The sequence below is a fragment of the Musa acuminata genome, chromosome BXJ1-11 (assembly GCF_036884655.1).
Source record: "Musa acuminata AAA Group cultivar baxijiao chromosome BXJ1-11, Cavendish_Baxijiao_AAA, whole genome shotgun sequence".
Classification (NCBI taxonomy): domain Eukaryota; kingdom Viridiplantae; phylum Streptophyta; class Magnoliopsida; order Zingiberales; family Musaceae; genus Musa; species Musa acuminata.
The window spans coordinates 11631739-11650722 of record NC_088337.1 but is presented as its reverse complement, the minus strand read 5'-3'; the positions used below and the strand labels follow the sequence as shown (position 1 = coordinate 11650722).

The 18984-nt window shown below is 40.1% G+C and overlaps 1 protein-coding gene across 3 annotated transcripts in view; it reads left to right on the top strand.

The window, feature by feature from the left end:
• The window catches only part of LOC135597211 (uncharacterized), a 47386-nt gene that overhangs the window by 1850 nt on the left and 26552 nt on the right, over positions 1-18984 (top strand). For all 3 annotated transcript variants that reach the window (XM_065089859.1, XM_065089860.1, XM_065089858.1), the window contains exons 5-6: positions 1131-1201; positions 1275-1379. In XM_065089859.1, the coding sequence (XP_064945931.1) occupies positions 1131-1201; positions 1275-1379 (176 nt within the window). The remainder of the gene's footprint in view (positions 1-1130; positions 1202-1274; positions 1380-18984) is intronic.

Below are 18984 nucleotides of genomic sequence, written 5' to 3'. Positions count from 1 at the left end.
TTTGAAATTGAATAATTGATCTATCTCTTGTTACTTAACATTGATAGAAAGTGGTGAATTTATAATGGTGTGTGAATTTATATACCTTTCTTTTCCATGAGCGTGTGCCTGTTGTCTTTAAGTTGTATTTGAGAACCAGAAACTATGCATTTTCAAGTAATTATAAAAGTAGTAATATTAGTTGAAGTAATATAACAACAAGCCAAAATGCCTTCATATTAGTGGAAGCAGTATTGCTTCAATAGATATTACAGTGGAGCAGCAATAGAAGCAGCACATAGCAGTATCCAAACAAATATATATATTTTCTCTATATATAGCAGTAGCAGAGACAATGACAAATGATATAGCTACAAAGCAGCAGTAGTAGCAAGCAAAGTGGCGAAGCAGAATAGAATAGAAATAAGAACTGGGAAGTGAGGAGGACATATAATTTAAGGTAGTGTGACAGATCAGAGGACTATGCTTTGATTTGGGAGTGGTGGAATTGACACAGGAGAGAGGTAAACACTGGTTGGTATGCACCATAATGACCAGTATTTTAAAAAATGCTTATCCACAACCATATATAAGTTGGTACTTCTGTTTTGATCTGCTGAATTGAATGTTAGGTAGGTAGCTGCCTGAGGATCTAGGGTGCATTTCTGGTATAATGTATCTATCTGATTTTATTTGTTAATGGCTCAAATCCATACATAGCAGTTATATGAGAACCTGTTTTGCATGGCTATACATGCGAATTGCAAGAATGTGAAATATTGGGAGTTTTTAAAATTCTATAATTATATACTTCATGTTTTGTATATTGTTTGATATTGAAGTAGTATGATTGAAGAGTAAAGCATTTGACTTGTGCATGAGTTCATGGATAGAAATACCACATTTTGGCTGTATGGATAAAAGGTTCTCCTTCTGTTTTATTCTGTTGTTCTTCTAAAATAGGTATAAATAAAACTGCAGATTCTTCTTTTACCAAAAGTTTTAGAAGTTATCATTCATGAAAAGGAAAGAATTAGCTTGAGTTCACTTTCCTCTACTGTACCTTTGCTTCTTGAAATCTAATTAGGTAGGTGCTTAAAGATTAGATGTCTTTGACTTTCATGTTCATGGATTTCTGTTTTACTTGTTAGGTACTGTTAATATACACCCAAGTCTGCTACCCCTTTATCGTGGTGCTGCTCCTGTTCAAAGAGCATTGCAGGTTAACTAGTCCCCTATGTGATTTTGGCTGTCATTTATTTTTGCATGTACCAATATGTTCATTGTCCGGACAGGATGGTATCGCTGAAACAGGAGTATCACTTGCATATACTGTTCGAGAATTGGACTCTGGACCAGTCATTGCTTATGAAAGAGTGGTGGTTGATGACATTATTAAGGTACTATATTCTTTGAAATGTGTCATCTAAGTTGCACAGTTGGTGTCTTAATTTTCTTAAGACCTCTTTGGGAGTTGGATACTTTTTCAGTGATAGGCGAACTAGTGCAACAACCTAGGTTGTCCTTTAAGTCATAACAGATTGTAATTTGCAGTTGTCATTAGATCATCACCATATTTTAATGATGCAGACACCATGTTCTTGGTTAATTAACTTAATTCAAGATAATTTTTCAGTGATAGGCAAACTAGTGCAACAACGTAGGTTGTCCTTTAAGTCATAACAGATTGTAATTTGCAGTTGTCATTAGATCATCACCATATTTTAAGGATGCAGACACCATGTTCTTGGTTAATTAACTTAATTCAAGAACTTGTGACTTAGCTATACTTGGGTTTCCGTCTTGATAAATTTTAAGGGGAAATGCAGAAACATAGGTTAAGGCTTTTGAACCTCTCTAAACATTATGGTGGCAGGAACCTCATGCTCTTATTTATTTTTTGCGTTTTCTTTGAAATCCTAAAGATATAAGAAGAGAGTTAAATGGTTTGTTAAATAGGTTCTCTCTCTTTCTCTTCTTGTCAATAAGTGAGTGACTCAAGGAAACAGAGATGTCCATGACCTTTGATGATGGAAATCTATTGTGTACCCAGGTGCTCTAGTATGTAACCTCTGTATGGCTAGTACCACAACGAGACACTCATTGATTTGAGCTTTCATTTATGCTGGATATACCACAAGGATCTATAGTCATGTGAAGCAAGGTTTGCGATTTCGAATTGTACTGCCCGCTACCGGGCGATCCGCCCGATACGACTTGGCTGCAGAAAGGCTGAGGGAGAAGTGTCGAAGAAGGAAGAAGGAGAGGGCGTTTGATGAAGAGGGAGAATTGGGAGAACCTCGACGCGAACTTGTTTCCATGCCCTTTCTCGATCTCATTCGTCGTCGCCCTCCCTCGACGATCCCAATCCAAGAGGTAACGACAAGGAGAGTTGTAAAGATGAGGATCTGGAGGCACGGGGATAAGGGTAGGAGGCGGCTAGAGTAGTGGAAGAGGTGGTCTCCTTCATCGCCTCGTTTGCGGCCATCGACGTCTTCGCCGCCTTCTTCGTCGAATGCCGCAGACAAGGCGACGAGGAGAAGAGGAGGAGGCCATGCCGTCGAGGCCGTGTACGCCTTTTTTTAAAAAATATTTTTAATAATATATATATATATTTTTTATTTTTTTATATATTAATTTTTATATTATATATATATAGAGAGAGCAAGGTTCGTAATTTTGTACCGTACTGGCATATTGAGCTTTCTTCGATACAGTATGGTACGAGTGTATCGCTCGGTACGTATATATTAAAATATAAAAATTATTATATAAAATATAAAAATAATATAAAAAAGGAGGCGTACATTGCCTCCATGATGTCACCTCCTTTTCTTCTCCTTGTTGAGTTAGACGAGGAGAAGAATGTGTCTTCTCCTCATCTATGGCATTCGACGAAGACATTGAAGGTCGCAGACATCTCTGACCTTTGGCAAAGAAGAAGTCGAGCTGTCGCCTTTTCGTTACCTCCTGGATTGGGATCGTCGAGGGCGGGTGGCGCCGGATCGGAAAGCATCGAGGTTCTCCCGATTCTCCCTATTCTTCGAGCGCCTTCTCCCTCTTCTCCCTCGACGCTTCTTCTTCCCTCGTTGCAGCTAGACTGATACCGCCTAGTGGCGGGCGGCGACGATCGAAATCGACTGTTACCGAATAGGTCGGTAACGGTCGAAATATCGACCACTACTGCTAGATACAACCTCGTATCGTTCGATATGGGGCTAGATCAACGGTATACCGGGCGGTATCATTCGGTATTGTAATATTTGATATATAGGCACAACAGACTGGTACGTGGACCGCCCGCTACCAGACTGTCATGAACGATCATTGCGCACCCGCAACAACTTTGTTCAACAAACCGTTCGTTGCTTTTGCATGCTTGTACAGATACATGGTGCATGTTTTGCCTTGGTTTTGTGTTTTTACTTGAAAAATGTAAGCAATGACAGTTCGCAGCGCTGTAGTGCGATCGCTCATCGTGTCGGGCCAAACTGCTCCAAAATGGCTCCGTTTTCGCGTGTCACAGCTTGTTTTCTGCAGACCGCAGCCTCACGCAAAACGTCAGCCATCTCATCACTCTGGAACCCCTCGGGTGGCACCAGAGGGGATGGGCTTCGGGGTAGTGTCGGGCGTTGAACAATCTTCATAAGTTCACACGTTAACTTGACGGGAACTTGTCTTCGTGCCCGACACCCGGTGAGCAGTTGTTTGCGGACTTGCAACTGTTCGTTTAACCCTCTAAAGTCCTTGTTTTCTCCTTCCTCTCTTTTCTCTCTTGCTCTCAAGGTGCTCGCTGAATTGCTTGTAAAGCTTCCCTCTTCGCGAGACGTCGGGACTTGTCCGTCGCTCGTTTTCAAACTAATCAACATTTTGTTTTATAGGTCCTTCGGGACTTGTACGAGGTTGCAACTAGGCTGACCCTTTGCGGACGCATATGTCGTAAGGGTACCTCATGACTTAGGCAATCCCAGCTAAGTCCGAGGAGTTGGCGCAAGGGTGCTTCACGACTTAGGCAACTCCAGCTAAGTTCGTGACTTTGTCGTAAGGGTGTCTCACGACTTAGGCAATTCCAGCTAAGTCCGTGACATTGTGGTATCATAGCGGGCAAGCAATTCGAGCAAACAACGAAGAAACATCGCAATCTCGCCATGTCAAAGCATCGTGACAAATCGAGTAAGACGGGGCAAGCTTGACCATTGCCCCAAGCAGTCGTAGGTGGGCTGCAAGTGCAAACTCGCTCTCATGTTGTTGGAGCCGCTCTGGAGGAGTGTGGTAGCGAACATGACGAGCGAGAAGTTGACTACTCTCTGCGAGCGGAAGAGGCGCAATTTGGAGCGCCAACCGGGAAAACGAGCCACGAGGAGAGACTCACGGCAGTGGAAATCTGCCTGGATGTTCTTAAAGCTAGCTTGGAAGAACTCTACTAAGGCCAAAGAAGGCTTCTTGGGGTGGAGAGCTCGCAAGAAGCGAAATCTCGAATCGACAAGGTCGAGTCCCAAGTCGATCGATTGACGGAAGACACTAAAGACACTGTGCAACATCTGCACGAAGTCGTGGTAGAACTCACTTCTAGAGTGACAATGCTCACAAGGGCACTAAATGCGGGAGGGAGCAACACTCACATTGCGTCGCCACAAAACTTGAGGGCACCTGAGCCTCATTGCTATGGAGGTGCTAGGGACACAAAGGAGCTCGAGAATTTCTTGTTTGACATAGAACAGTACTTTCGAGCTACAAGGCTCGATTATGAAGATACCAAAGTTTTAATAACAACTATATATCCGAATGGGAATGCAAAACTTTGGTGGCGAACCTGTTGGGAGGAGATCCAACAAGATTGGTGTCGAGTGGACACAAGGGAGGACTTGAAGCTGGAGTTGAGAACTCAGTTCCTACCTGAGAACACAGAGTTCGTCGCAAGGAGGAAGCTGAGATAATTCCGCCAAAGTACTTTGTTAGGACTCTAGCTAGGAGAGTCCTAATAGAGAGGGGCATTCATGTAAAACCTATGTAAGCCGACCCCTATTAAAGAGGTGAAGAGGCCGGCTAGGGTTAGGAGGTTGTTTCTTAGAGAAGAATTATGAGTTGTAAAGGAATATGAGTCTTGAGTAGGAGTCATATTAGGAGTTAGTTAGAAGTAGAAGTCTTGAGTAGAAGTCCTACTAGGAGTTAGGGTTTAGAAGCCCTATAAATAGCCATATATTCCTTCTCTTTTGATAAGCAATAGATGAATCTTTTCTGCAGACTTTGAGCAGCAACTTGGAGGGAGCAACCCCTAAAGAGTTCCAAGGAGGCCGATCCTCTAAAGAGATCAACCCCAAATTTAGAATCTGCAAGGGTTCTATCACCTGGTATCAGAGCAGTATTCTTGGCGTCTCGTTGCCCTTCCACATCCATCCATCAACCCTCCACAGTTGCCCAAAGCAATTCCCATAATTGCTTAAAAGATCGTTGCCGAATTCCGCCGTCATCTCCACCATCGCGGATCATCCTTTGATCTCCTCGTGAATTGCAACAGGTTCTGGTTTCCTACCTTATTGCTGCTGCAATTTAGTTATCCTTATTCGAAAAAAAAAAATTGTTCCTATATTACTGTATAAACTTTTTGTCACAAAGTTTTCATTTCTACGACGAAAGATACATTGCAGAATTCCAACCGCATAGCACAATCTGTTTGATCTTGCTACTGTGTTTTTTCTGTCCAAATCCCTACAAAATTTTTTATGACAGCTTTGACATTTCCTAACAGCGGATTTCTCTTTGGTTTCGTCGAAAAATTCTCAATATAAACTACTGATCTTTTACGTCCAATCTGCTATACTTGAAAATCTGTGCCGCAGAAAATTGCAGCCGCATATTGTTGCCTTAACCAATCTATTTACAATCCATTTTGAACGAAATTTCTTATACACTTCATAGATCATCTTGGCTTCCATCTAAGATTGATCTATTAAGGAATTCATCTCTAAAAACGTTCTTGTGTTGCTGTAAATTTTCATCGCAAACCGCTAAAATTTTTCGACGAGAATTCTGCTATCGCAACTTGCACCAATTTCCCTGTCGTTATACTGCCGAAATTTTCTTGATTAAATTGGTCATCCTTGCTGTCATATAAACTGAGATTTTGCTGTAAATTCCCTCCTTAAATCTCTCGGTTTTTTTTGAAAATTTCATCGAGAAACCGTTATTTTTTCGACGACAATTCTGCTCTTACAAGACAACACATACCTGCAGCAACTTCCACTGATTTTTATCAAACCTTTGCTGTCATCTACCATAGATCTAAAACTTTTTTCCCTAACCTTCATCCACTATCATCGTAGCCCTAAAACTCCACCAAACCACACCCTCAAACTACACCAAAAACAACCACAAAACAAGCCTAAACCGTTGCCTACATCCACCAATCCACCAACCCTTTCGACCATCACTTCTCTCAACCTATACATGCCTTTAACCCGACAACAAAAGAGAGATCTTAACATCACAGATTTGGAGACATATACTATGGCATTTGAGGAGGCAATCATTACTAAATTCGAAGCCTTCGAGGTGCGAATGGAGGATAAGATTCAGACGCTCTTTACCGAACTCAAATTGGGCCAACCACCAAGCCCGAAGAAATCATATCAAGGAGAGAGCTCTGCCTAATCGCACTAAGCCCGAAGAGATGACTTCCAAGAGAGGGGAGGCTCTATGACCAACCCCAACTATCCACGCATGAGGGTGGACTTCCCTAGATGGGAAGGAGACCTGATTGGTTGGATCTCGCGCGCAGAGCGATATTTTCGGTACCATAAAACCACGGACGCATTTATGGTGGAAATTGCGGCTATACATTTTGAAGGGGATGTCATACAGTGGTTTGACTGGTTTAAACACACTCATGGAGTCCTCTCATGGTAACAATTCAAAGAAGGACTGCTGATCCGCTTCGGACCAACCGATTACGAGAACACTAACGGACAACTAGCAAAGATCTGACAAACCTCCACCATTCAGGAGTACTAAACCAGGTTTGAAAGGTTATCTAATCAAACTCATGATTGGTATGAAAAATAGCTATTGGGGATCTTCATTGAGGGCTTGAAGCCGGAGATTCGGGGAGAAGTTAAAGCGCGACAACCGTACACGCTTATGGCAGCCATCTCTTTCGCACGATTTCAAGAGGAGCGATCGAACCATGAAGCCCGGATTACTAGGGTTGCTCCTCGACTAGCAATACTAAAGCCCTCAGCCCCCCCTACTGTCAACCAAGTCCCTGCACTAAAAAGGTTGACAATAGAAGAGCTTCGGGAGCGATCTGCGAAGGGGTTATGTTGGCACTACGACGAGCCGTGGAGCCGCAAGCATCGTTGTAGAAAAGGGAGACTTCTTATGATTGAACCAGTAGAAGAAGAGGTCATTGAACATCTAGAAGAGAGCCTTGAACATGAAGAAGAAGATGCGGAAGAAGATCCACAACCGATCGACGTTACGGTACACGCACTAGCCGGCTACTCAAACCCGCAAACGATGAAAGTTGGAGGCCTTCTCAAACAACAACCGATCACCGTTCTCATCGACACGGGCAGCACTAATAACTTCATAAATAGTAAGCTTGCTGCTCGGATGGCGCTCCACATCGAAGGTTGCAGCAAGTTCGACGTAAAGGTCATCGACGGAAGAATCCTAAAGTGCGACCAAAGATGTCCGCAGGTGAAACTATTACTGCAAGACCAAGAAATTATCATCGACTTCTGCCTCCTACCAATTGGTGACTATGAGGCCGTGCTTGACATAGAACGACTGACGACGCTAGATGATGTCTCTTGGAACTTCTCCAAATTAATTATGAAATTCTACTGCAAAGGCAAACAAATCATCCTACGCGGAAAGTGCGGAAGCAACGTAACCACCGTTTCGACCCAACGAATGGAGAAAGTTTTGCACAAGGTAAATGGTGGCTTTTTGATGCATCTCCAGCATCAACTAGAGGGGAAGAAAATAGAAATTGAAGATCAAAATCTTGCCCAATTGCTTGCTGAATTTGCCGACATTTTTGCTGAGTCGCGCGGTCTTCCTCCTACGCGGCAACATGACTATCGGATTCCAATCCTTCCAGGCAAGCCACCAGCGAACACTCAGTCGTACCGATATCCTCACCTCCAGAAGGATGAAATTGAAAAGATCGTAAAGGAGATGCTTGAAACAGGGTGGTTCGGTCAAGATGCAGCCCCTATTCCTCACCGGTGCTACTTGTACGCAAGAAGGATGAAACTTGGCGGATGTGCATCGACTACCGAGCTTTAAATGACATCACCGTCAAGGACAAATACACTATTCCAGTAGTATATGAATTGCTAGATGGAAGGGAACACGAATCTTCACAAAGCTGGACCTTCGATCCAGGTATCATCAAATACGAGTGTGTGAAGAAGACATTCCGAAAACCACATTTCAAACACACAACGACCACTACGAATTTTTGCTTTCTTTAACAGAAGGTGGAATATCTTGGGCATATTATATCAGAAGAAGGTGTGGCAGTGGACCCCTTCATAATTGAAGCAATGCAGAACTGACCGACCCCGAGGAACATAAAATTGCCACATGGCTTTCTGGGTTTAACAGGCTACTACCGTAAGTTCGTGAAAAACTATAGAAAGATCAGTGCACCACTTACTTCCTTGCTAGAAAAAGATGCTTTCCAATGGTTGGACAAAGCCACTACCGCCTTAGACGAACTTAAAGCCGCAATGACAACAGCGCCCGACTTCGACAAGATTTTTGTTATTGAAGCTGGTGCCTCTGGAGTTGGAATTTGACACGGGAGTGTCTAATTTACTACAATATGATCATATGATCCTTGATTATGATATGGTATTTTTTTCAGCCAACAATGATGCCTCATAATCTTTAACTCAGCCCACTTAAATATGATAGTTCATCAGTATATTCCCTGTACAAAGTTAAAACTGTTTCAAGGTGCTTTCCTTCATGACAAAGGAATGCATTAAAGGAGTTGGTTAGCAGTTGTGAACATATCTTCATGACCAAGGAATGCATTAAAGGAGTTGGTTAGCAGTTGTAAACACTTAATTTTGAAATTTCCTATGCATGAAGGGTTGTTTCATGCATTAGTATTTATTTTGTTGTTTAAGACCTAGAAAGAACTTTAGAAATTGATAATATCTTGGCAGAAGCTCTCTTGGAGAACTCCCTTAAACTCTGTATCTCTTGGATGCGTCCTTGAGTGGTGAGTCTTTTGATTTCTGTTCTGTATCCTCGTTTATAATCCTTGGGATGGTGAATTTTTGTATCCCTTTGTGATTTTAACTTGGTGGTGAACTATTTTTTGATATTCTTTAAGTTTTATCGTGAGTTCGTGCTTTTTTCTATTCAAAACACTCATTCCAGCAAATATAACTATACTGCGACTTTTTTTCAAGAGTTCGTTCGTTCTTAGTATACTATGACATTTTCTATCTGAGAAACTATTGCATTGGTTTTCTTTCGAAATCCATTCTGCATTTTACCCTCCCCGGTATCAGTTTGGTATCAGAGCTAAAGGGTAGAGATCATGCCAAGGCGGAATGGAAAAGATATAGTTGGAGAAGGTAGCGACCATGAAAATGATGCTGAGTCGTTGAGACTACAGCTACGAAGATTGCTGCGTAGTCTATAAGAAAAAAATGAAATAATCGAAGAACTTCAAAGTAGACAAAACCAGCATGAAAATGATGTCTATGAATATACTTCTGATGAAGATACATCTCCTCTCCTAAGGGAGTCGAGAAGATGTCAAACAAGAAATGAAATCCAAGACGAGTGGCAGAATAAATATAACCCAAGATTGGAGATTCCAGAGTTTGAAGGTAAAATAAATGTTGATGACTTTATCGATTGGCTTAATATAGTAGAAAGAATTTTTGATTTTCATGAACCACCAGAACAAAAGAAGGTCAAACTTGTGGCACTTAAACTCAGATGGAATGCATCTTTTTGATGGAAAAATATGAAAAAACAAAGAGAACGTGAGGGGAAGAGTACAATCGTGACATGGAAAAAAATGAAAAGGGAGCTAAAGAGAAAATATTTACCTCACAGTTATAGGCAGGAGATATTTCTCAAAATCTATGATTTCAAGCAAAAAGATCTTAGTATGGAGGAGTACACTGCAGAATTTGATAATCTGATATTAAAAAGAGAGTTTGTGGAATCGGAAGAGTAAACCATTGCAAGATACTTAGGATGTCTGAAGTATGAGATTGCTAAAGTTGTTCAACCGCAGCCATATTGGTCTTTAAATTATGTGAGCAAGCTAGCATTAAAAGTTGAAAAGCAACAGAAGTTTGAAAAGAGTTCTCGGTACGGCTCAAAAAAAGGCTATACAAAAGGAGGAAGTTCCAAGCCTACTGTCCAAAGCAAGGTGATATCGAAGGTGCAAGAAAAGGGTGAAGAATCTGCTGGCAGCAAAAAAACACCTAATTCTTCTACCCCAAGTGACCGAAAATGCTTCAAATGTCATGGTTTTGGGCATATTGCTTCAAATTGTCCAAATAGGAGGATTGTAACTTTGGTTGAAGATCATAGTGACGGAGGAGAAGACGAAGCTGACGACGAACCAAAATATGATGAAGATGAGGAAGAGGTTACTTATGCAGATCATGGTTTGTCTATTGTATTGCAACGTAGCTTGCAAGTGTCTTATGTGGCCGATGATGAAAGTTGGGTGCAAAAAAATGTGTTTCACACTAAATGCACTTCTCTTGTTAAGGTGTGCTTGGTGATCATCAACAGCGGCAGTTTTGAGAACGTGGTTTCTTTGGAGATGGTGTAGAAGCTGAAGTTGGACACAATCCCTCATCCACATCCATATCAATTATGTTGGTTGCAAAAGGAAAATGACATTAAGGTAACTAAAAGATGTTTTGCTTCATTTTCTATTGGCAAGTATTATAAAGACAAAGTGTGGTGTGATGTTGCTCCTATGGATGCTTGTCATTTGCTGTTGGAAAGACCTTGGCATTATGATAGAAGGGTGTTGTATGATGGTTATAAACATACTTATTCTTTTAAGGTGAATGAAAAGAAGATTATCTTAGCTCCATTACAACCTTTCGAAATCAGTGCACCAAAGAAGGAAGTTAGTGCTTTTATGTCTTATAATGAATGCAAATGTGAATTAGACAAGGGTGGTCATGTTTTGGCCCTAATGGTAGTAGAGGAGAACGAACAACATAAGGAGACACCGGAAATCATGCAACCAATCATAGAGGAATTTCAAGATGTTATACCGGAAGAGATTCCACATGGCCTTCTACCTTTGAGAGACATTCAACATTACATTGATCTTTTTCCGAGGGCTGTTCTATCTAACAAGGCTGCGTACAGAATGAGTTCCAAGGAACATGAAGAACTTCAAAGGCAAGTTGATGAATTAGTGAAAAATGGGTTAATACGGGAGAGCATGAGTCCTTGTGCAGTTCCCACCTTGTTGGTGCCTAAGAAGGATGGTTCTTGGAGAATGTGCGTGGACAGCCGCACCATCAACAAAATCACAGTGGACTATCGTTTTCCTATTCCAAGGTTAGATGATTTACTTGATCAATTATGTGGTGCTTTTATTTTCTCTAAAATTGATTTGAGGAATGACTATCACCAAATAAGAATGAATCTCGGAGATGAGTGGAAAACATCATTTAAAACTAGAGAAGGCTTATATGAATGGTTGGTTATGCCATTTGGGCTATCTAATGCTCGTAGCACTTTCATGAGATTTATGAATCACATACTTAACCTATGCATTGGAATATTTGTTGTAGTTTACTTTGATGATATATTGATGTATAGTAAGAGCAAAGAGGAGCATATGAATCATTTGAAAGAAATCTTTCTTATTTTGAGGCAGCAAAAGCTTTATGCTAATCTAATGAAGTGTGATTTCTTTACATCTAGTGTTGTGGTTTTAGGGTATGTTGTTTCAAAAGATGGAATCATGATGGATCAAAGTAAGGTAAAAGCTATTCTCAATTGGCCAACACCTACTTCATTGCATGATGTGAGGAGTTTCCATGGCTTAACTTCTTTTTACAAAAGATTCATCAAGAATTTCAGCTCTATTGTCGCTCCAATCACCGAATGTCTGAAATGTGATAAATTCAAATAGACTAATGAGGCTAATGATGTTTTTAAGCTTTTAAAAAGAAAGATGACCGAAGCTCCTATTTTAGTTCTACCAAATTTTGACAATATGTTTGAGATTGAATGTGATGCATCTAATGTGGGAATTAGTGCTGTTTTAAGTCAAGACGGAAAGTCGATTGCATTTTTTAGTGAGAAGCTGAATGATACAAGAAGGAAATATTCTACCTATGATAAGGAGTTCTATGCCATATATCGAGCTTTATCTCATTGGAGTCAGTACCTTCATGCCAAGCCATTTGTGCTATATTCAGATCATGAAGCATTAAAGTTCATAAATCACCAACACAAGCTAAACAAGAGGCATGCAGCTTGGGTGGAGTTTTTGCAATCTTATAACTTTACAAATAAGTACAAATTTAGTGTTCAAAATGTGGTTGCTGACGCATTGAGCAGAAAGCATTCTTTATTATCAACAATGGAAGTCAAAGTTGTTGGATTTGAGACGTTCAAAGATCTCTATGAGAATGATGTGGATTTCGGCTCAATATGGCAAAATTGCAAATCAGGTTCCTTTCAATAATTTTTTATCCTTGATGGTTTTCTTTTTCGAGCTAATGCTTTATGTGTTCCATCTTGTTCTTTGAGACAAGTAATTCTAACTGAAGCTCATGGTGGTGTTTTGGGTGGACATTTCGGTAGAGATAAGACTTTAGCTCTTATTCAATTAAACTTCTATTGGCCTAAGATGTTTAGAGATGTGGAAAGACATGTAAAGCAATGTCGAGTGTGTCATTTGGCAAAAACAAGAAGTCAAAATTCTAGATTGTACACTCCATTGCCTGTGCCAAATGCTCCATGGGAGGAAGTGAGTCTTGATTTCGTTTTGGGATTGCCAAGAACTCAAAGGAACAAGGATTCTATCATGGTTGTTGTTGACATATTTTAAAAAATGTCTCACTTTGTTCCTTACAATAAATCGAATGATGCATCTTATATTGCTGATTTGTATTTTAAGGAGATTGTTAAATTGCATGGTATTCTAAGAACTATGGTGTCTGATCAAGATTCAAAATTTGTTAGTCATTTTTGGAGAACTCTTTGGAGGAAGCTGGGTACTTCTTTGAATTTCAGCAGCTCTCATCATCCACAAACCGATGGGCAAACTGAGGTAATTAACAGAAGCTTGAGAAATTTGCTTAGAAGCTATGTTGGTAATAATATTAAGCAGTGGGATGTCATTCTTCCACAAATTGAGTTTGCCTAGAATCGTTCTGTCCATCATAGTATCGGTAAGAGTCCTTTTGAGGTTGTTTATGGTGCTAATCCTGTTAGTCGTTTGGACTTAATCTCTCATTCTATAACAAAGCAATTTAGTGGAGATGTTGATGAAAGAGCTAAGCAGATAAAGAAGCTGCATGAGGGTGTGAAAGCAACCATTGAGAAGCAAAATGAGAAGTACATGCATGTTGCCAACAAACACAGAAAACATGTGGAGTTTAATGCAGGTGATTTGGTCTGGATTCATCTAAGGAAGGAGAGGTTTCCACCGGGCAAATTTGAAAAACTAAAACCAAAGGCTGATGGTCCATTCAAGGTGCTTAAGAGAATTGTAAAAAATTCTTATGAAATTGAGCTACTTGAAGATTACGGAGTATCCCCAACATTTAATATGAATGATTTAAGTCCTTTTTATAATCATGATGATGAATCAAACAAGGACTTGAGGACAAGTCTTTTTCAACCTAGAGAGATTGACATGAGAGTGTCTAATTTAGTACAATCTGATCATATGAACCTTGATTAAGATATGATATTTTTTTCAGCCAACAATGATGCCTCATAATCTTTAACTCAGCCCACTCAAATATGATAGCTCATCGGCATATTCCCTACACAAAGTTAAAGCTGTTTCAAGGTGCTTTTCTTCATGACAAAGGAATGCATTAAAAGAGTTGGTTAGCAGCTGTGAACATGCCTTAATGATCAAGGAATGCATTAAAGGAGTTGGTTAGCAGTTGTAAACACTTAATTTCGAAATTTCCTATGCATGAATGGTTGTTTCATGCACTAGTATTTATTTTGGTGTTTAGGACTTAGAAAGAACTTTAGAAACTAATAATATCTTGACAGAAGCTCTTTTGGAGAACTCCCTTAAACTCTGTATCTCTTGGATGCGTCCTTGAGTGGTGAGTCTTTTGATTTCTGTTTTGTATCCTCGTTTATAATCCTTGGGGTGGTGAATTTCTTTATCCCTTTGTGATTTTAACTTGGTGGTGAACTATTTTTTGATATTCTTTAAGTTTTATCGTGAGTTCGTGCTTTTTCTATTTAAAACACTCATTCCAGCAAATACAATTGTATTGCGACTTTTCTTCAAGAGTTCGTTCTTTGTATACTGTGACATTTTCTATCTGAGAAACCGTTGCATTGGTTTTCTTTCGAAATCCATTCTACATTTTACCCTCCCCGGTATCAGAATTGGTGTTGTACTAATACAAGATGGCCGCCCCCTCACTTATACCAGTAAGACGTTATCTCCTTCCCATCTCAAGATGCTTATTTACGACAAGGAAATGCTCGCGATTGTGCATGCGGTGGCCAAGTGGAGACCGTGCTTGATCGGGCGACGCTTTTAAATCAAGGCCGACCATTAAAGCCTAAAATATTTTTTGGAGCAGAAGATATCTTCCCCCGAGCGGCAAAAATGGATAATAAAGCTTTTTGGATATGATTATGAAATAATTTACAAAAAGGCGAAAGAGAATGTTGTTGTAGATACACTTTCGTGGCTACCCGAGCAAGCTGAATTTTCGATCGTTTCACTTCCGACTAGCGACTTCCTTGATTATGATATAGTATTTTTTTCAGCCAACAATGATGCCTCATAATTTTTAACTCAGTCCACTCAAATATGACAGTTCATCAGCATATTCCCTGCACAAAGTTAAAGCTGTTTCAAGGTACTTTTCTTCATGACAAAAGAATGCATTAAAGGAGTTGGTTAGCAGCTGTGAACATGTCTTCGTGACCAAGGAATGCATTAAAGGAGTTGGTTAGCAGTTGTAAACACATAATTTCGAAATTCCCTATGCATGAAGGGTTGTTTCATGCACTAGTATTTATTTTGGTGTTTAGGACTTAGAAAGAACTTTAGAAACTGATAATATCTTGGTAGAAGCTCTCTTGGAGAACTCCCTTAAACTCTGTATCTCTTGGATGCATCCTTGAGTGGTGAGTCTTTTGATTTCTGTTCTGTATCCTCGGTTGTAATCCTTGGGGTGGTGAATTTCTATATCCCTTTGTGATTTTAACTTGGTGGTGAATTATTTTTTGATATTCTTTAAGTTTTATCGTGAGTTCGTGTTTTTTTCTATTCAAAACACTCATTCTAGCAAATACAACTGTACTGCGACTTTTCTTCAAGAATTCGTTCTTTGTATACTATGACATTTTCTATCTGAGAAACTATTACATCGGTTTTCTTTCGAAATCCATTCTGCATTTTACCCTTCTCGGTATTAGAATTGGTGCTGTACTAATGCAAGATGGCCGCCCCCTCACCAGTAAGGCGTTATCTCTTTCCTATCTCAAGATGCTTATTTACGACAAGGAAATGCTCGCGATTGTGCATGTGGTGACAAGTGTTATCGGGCGACGCTTTCAAATCAAGGCCGACCATAAAAGCCTAAAATATTTCTTGAAGCAGAATATATCTTCCCCCGAGCGGCAAAAATGGATAAGAAAGCTTCTTGGATATGATTATGAAATAACTTACAAAAAGACGAAAGAGAATGTTGTTGCAGATACGCTTTCGCGGCTACCCGAGCAAGCTGAATTTTCGGTCGTTTCACTTCCGACTAGCGACTTCCTTGAGGATATTAAGATGGAATGACAAGAAGATCCGGAGACTAGTAAGATCATAACAAAATTGGAGGAAGCACCAAGCTTCGTGGCTTATTACAGTTGAGATTCAAAAGAATTGCGCTATAAGGGATGCATTGTGCTTGTGCCAAATTCTACTTGCATCTTCACGAGCAGATTTTGGACAGAGTTATTCCAGATGTAGGGCACTAAATTGAAAAAGGAGTACGGCGTATCACCCACAAATCGATGGCCAGACGGAAGTGGTGAACAGGTGCTTGGAGACAACCCAAAGCCATCCACCAAATATGACTACCTAAGGAGAACTCCAGACCTAGTCGAGAGCCATTATTGATCGACGGATCGTGACCCGACGACGATGACCCACTACTGAAGCGCTAATACAGTGGGCGAACTTACCAGCAGAAGGTGTCACTTGGGAGAACTATGACGACTTGAAGATTAAATTCCCAGAGTTTATGGAATCTTAGCCTCAAAGACAAGTCTAATTTAAAGAGGGCGGGACTGTTAGGACTCTAGCTAGGAGAGTCCTAATAGAGAGGGGCATTCATGTAAAACCTACCTAAGCCGACCCCTATTAAAGAGGTGAAGAGGCCGGTTAGGGTTAGGAGGTTGTTTCTTAGAGAATAATTAGAAGTTGTAAAGGAATAAGAGTCTTGAGTAAGAGTCCTATTTGGAGTTGATTAGAAGTAGGAGTCTTGAGTAGGAGTTCTATTAGGAGTTAGGGTTTAGAAGCCCTATAAATAGCCATGTATTCCTCCTCTTTTGATAAGCAATAGATGAATCTTTTCTGCAGACTTTGAGCAACAACTTGGAGGGAGGAACCCCTAAAGAGTTCCAAGGAGGCCGATCCCCTAAAGAGATCAACCCTAAGTTTAGAATCTGCAAGGGTTCTAACATACTTTTATTCGAGATTACATGAAGTAATTTTCTGCACTAATGCTGGACATACAGGACATGTCCGAGAAGGATAAGCTGTTTAGCTTCTTCGATGGCCTGAAGCCATGGGCTCAATAGGAACTGCATCGAAGGAATGTCACTGATGTGATCAGGGCAGTTGCGGCCACAGGAATGCTCACTGACTTTGTTTCCTCGGAGGACTCAGGGAAACGAAAATAATCTTCAGGAAATCACCCTCCAAAATATTCTCGAGGGAAGGAGCCTGAGGGTAAGCAAAGGAAGAAGAGTTCCTATAAAGGGCCAAGCTCAAAAGGCAAGGCCCCAAAACTTGGCGGATGCTTATTGTGTGGAGGGCCGCACATGATGAGGGAGTGCCTATAGAAACATAGACTCAATGCCTTAACAACTTCAATTTATCCCCCTAAATCAGACAAGGGCAAGGCTGACCCCGGATTGCCTAATTTACTACAATCTACTCATATGGACCTTGTTGATGCTATGGTATATTTTTCAGCTCACAATGTTACCTCATAGTTTTCAACTCAGCCCACTTAAGTATGACCGCTCATGAGCACATTCTTTGGATAAAGTTACAGCTATTTTAAGTTGCTTTACTTTATGACCAAGGAATGCATTAAAAAAGTTAGTTACCAACTATAAAACATTTAATTTCAAAATTCCCTATGAAAGGTTGTTTCATGCACTAGTACTTATTTTGGTGTTTAGGGGTTAGAAAGAACTTTAGAAACTGATGATATTGGCAGAAGGTCTCTTGGAGTGCTCTCTTAAACTCTGTATGGATGCATCCTTAAGTAGTGAGTTTTTTGTTTTTAGTTCTGTATTTTTGTTTATTATCCTTGGGGTGGTGATCTTTCTGTATCCCTTTGTGATTTTAAATTTGGTAGTGAGCTTTCTTTTCAATCTTATTAAAGTTTTATTATGAGTTTGTTTCTTTTCACTATCGGCTTTCTTCCGAAATCCATTCTGCATTACCCCCCGATATCAGTTTGGTATCAGAGCTAAAGCTTAGAGATCATGGTAAGATGGAATGGAAAAGATATAGTTGGTGAAGATAGTGGCCATGAAAATGATGTTGAGTCGTTGAGGCTGCAGCTACGAAAATTGCTACATAGTCTACAAGAAAAAAATGAAATAATTGAAGAACTTCGAAATAGAAACAACCAGCATGAAATTGATGACCATGAGTTTACTTCTGATGATGATAGACCTTTGCATCCAAGGGAGTCGAGAAGATTTCGGGCAAGACATGGAGTCCAAGACGAGTGGTAGAACAAACACAACCCAAGATTGGATATTCCATAGTTTGAAGGTAAAATAAATGTTGATGAATTTATTGATTGGCTTAATACAGTAGAAAGAATTTTCGATTTTCATGAACCACCAGAACAAAAGAAGGTAAAACTTGTGGCACTCAAACTCAAACGAAATGCATCATTTTGGTGGGAAAATCTGAAGAAACAAAGAGAACGTGAGGGGAAGAATAAGATCGTGACATGAGAGAAAATGAAAAGGGAGTTGAAGAGAAAATATTTACCTGATAATTATAGGCAAGAGATCTTTCTCAAAATCCATGATTTCAAGCAAAACAATCTTAGTGTGGAGGAGTACACAACAGAATTCGATAATCTCATGTTAAAAGGAGAGCTTGTGGAATCAGAAGAGCAAACCATTGCAAGATACTTAGGAGGTCTAAAGTATGAGATTGCTAAAGTAGTTCAACTGTAGCCATATTGGTCTTTAAATGATGTGAGCAAGTTGACATTAAAAGTTGAAAAGCAATAGAAGTTTGAAAAGAGTTCTCGGTATGGTTCAAAAGAAGACTATACAAAAGAAGGAAGTTCCAAGCCTATTGTCCAAAGCAAGGTGATGTCAAAGGTGCAAGACAAGGGTGAAAAATCTGTTGGCAGTAAAACAACACCTAATTTTTCTACCCCAAGTGGCCGAAAATGCTTCAAATGTCAGTTTTGGATATATTGCTTTAGATTCTCCAAATAGAAGAATTGTTACTTTGGTTGAAGATCATGATGATGGAGGAGAAGATGAAGCCGACGACGAACAAAAATACGATGATGA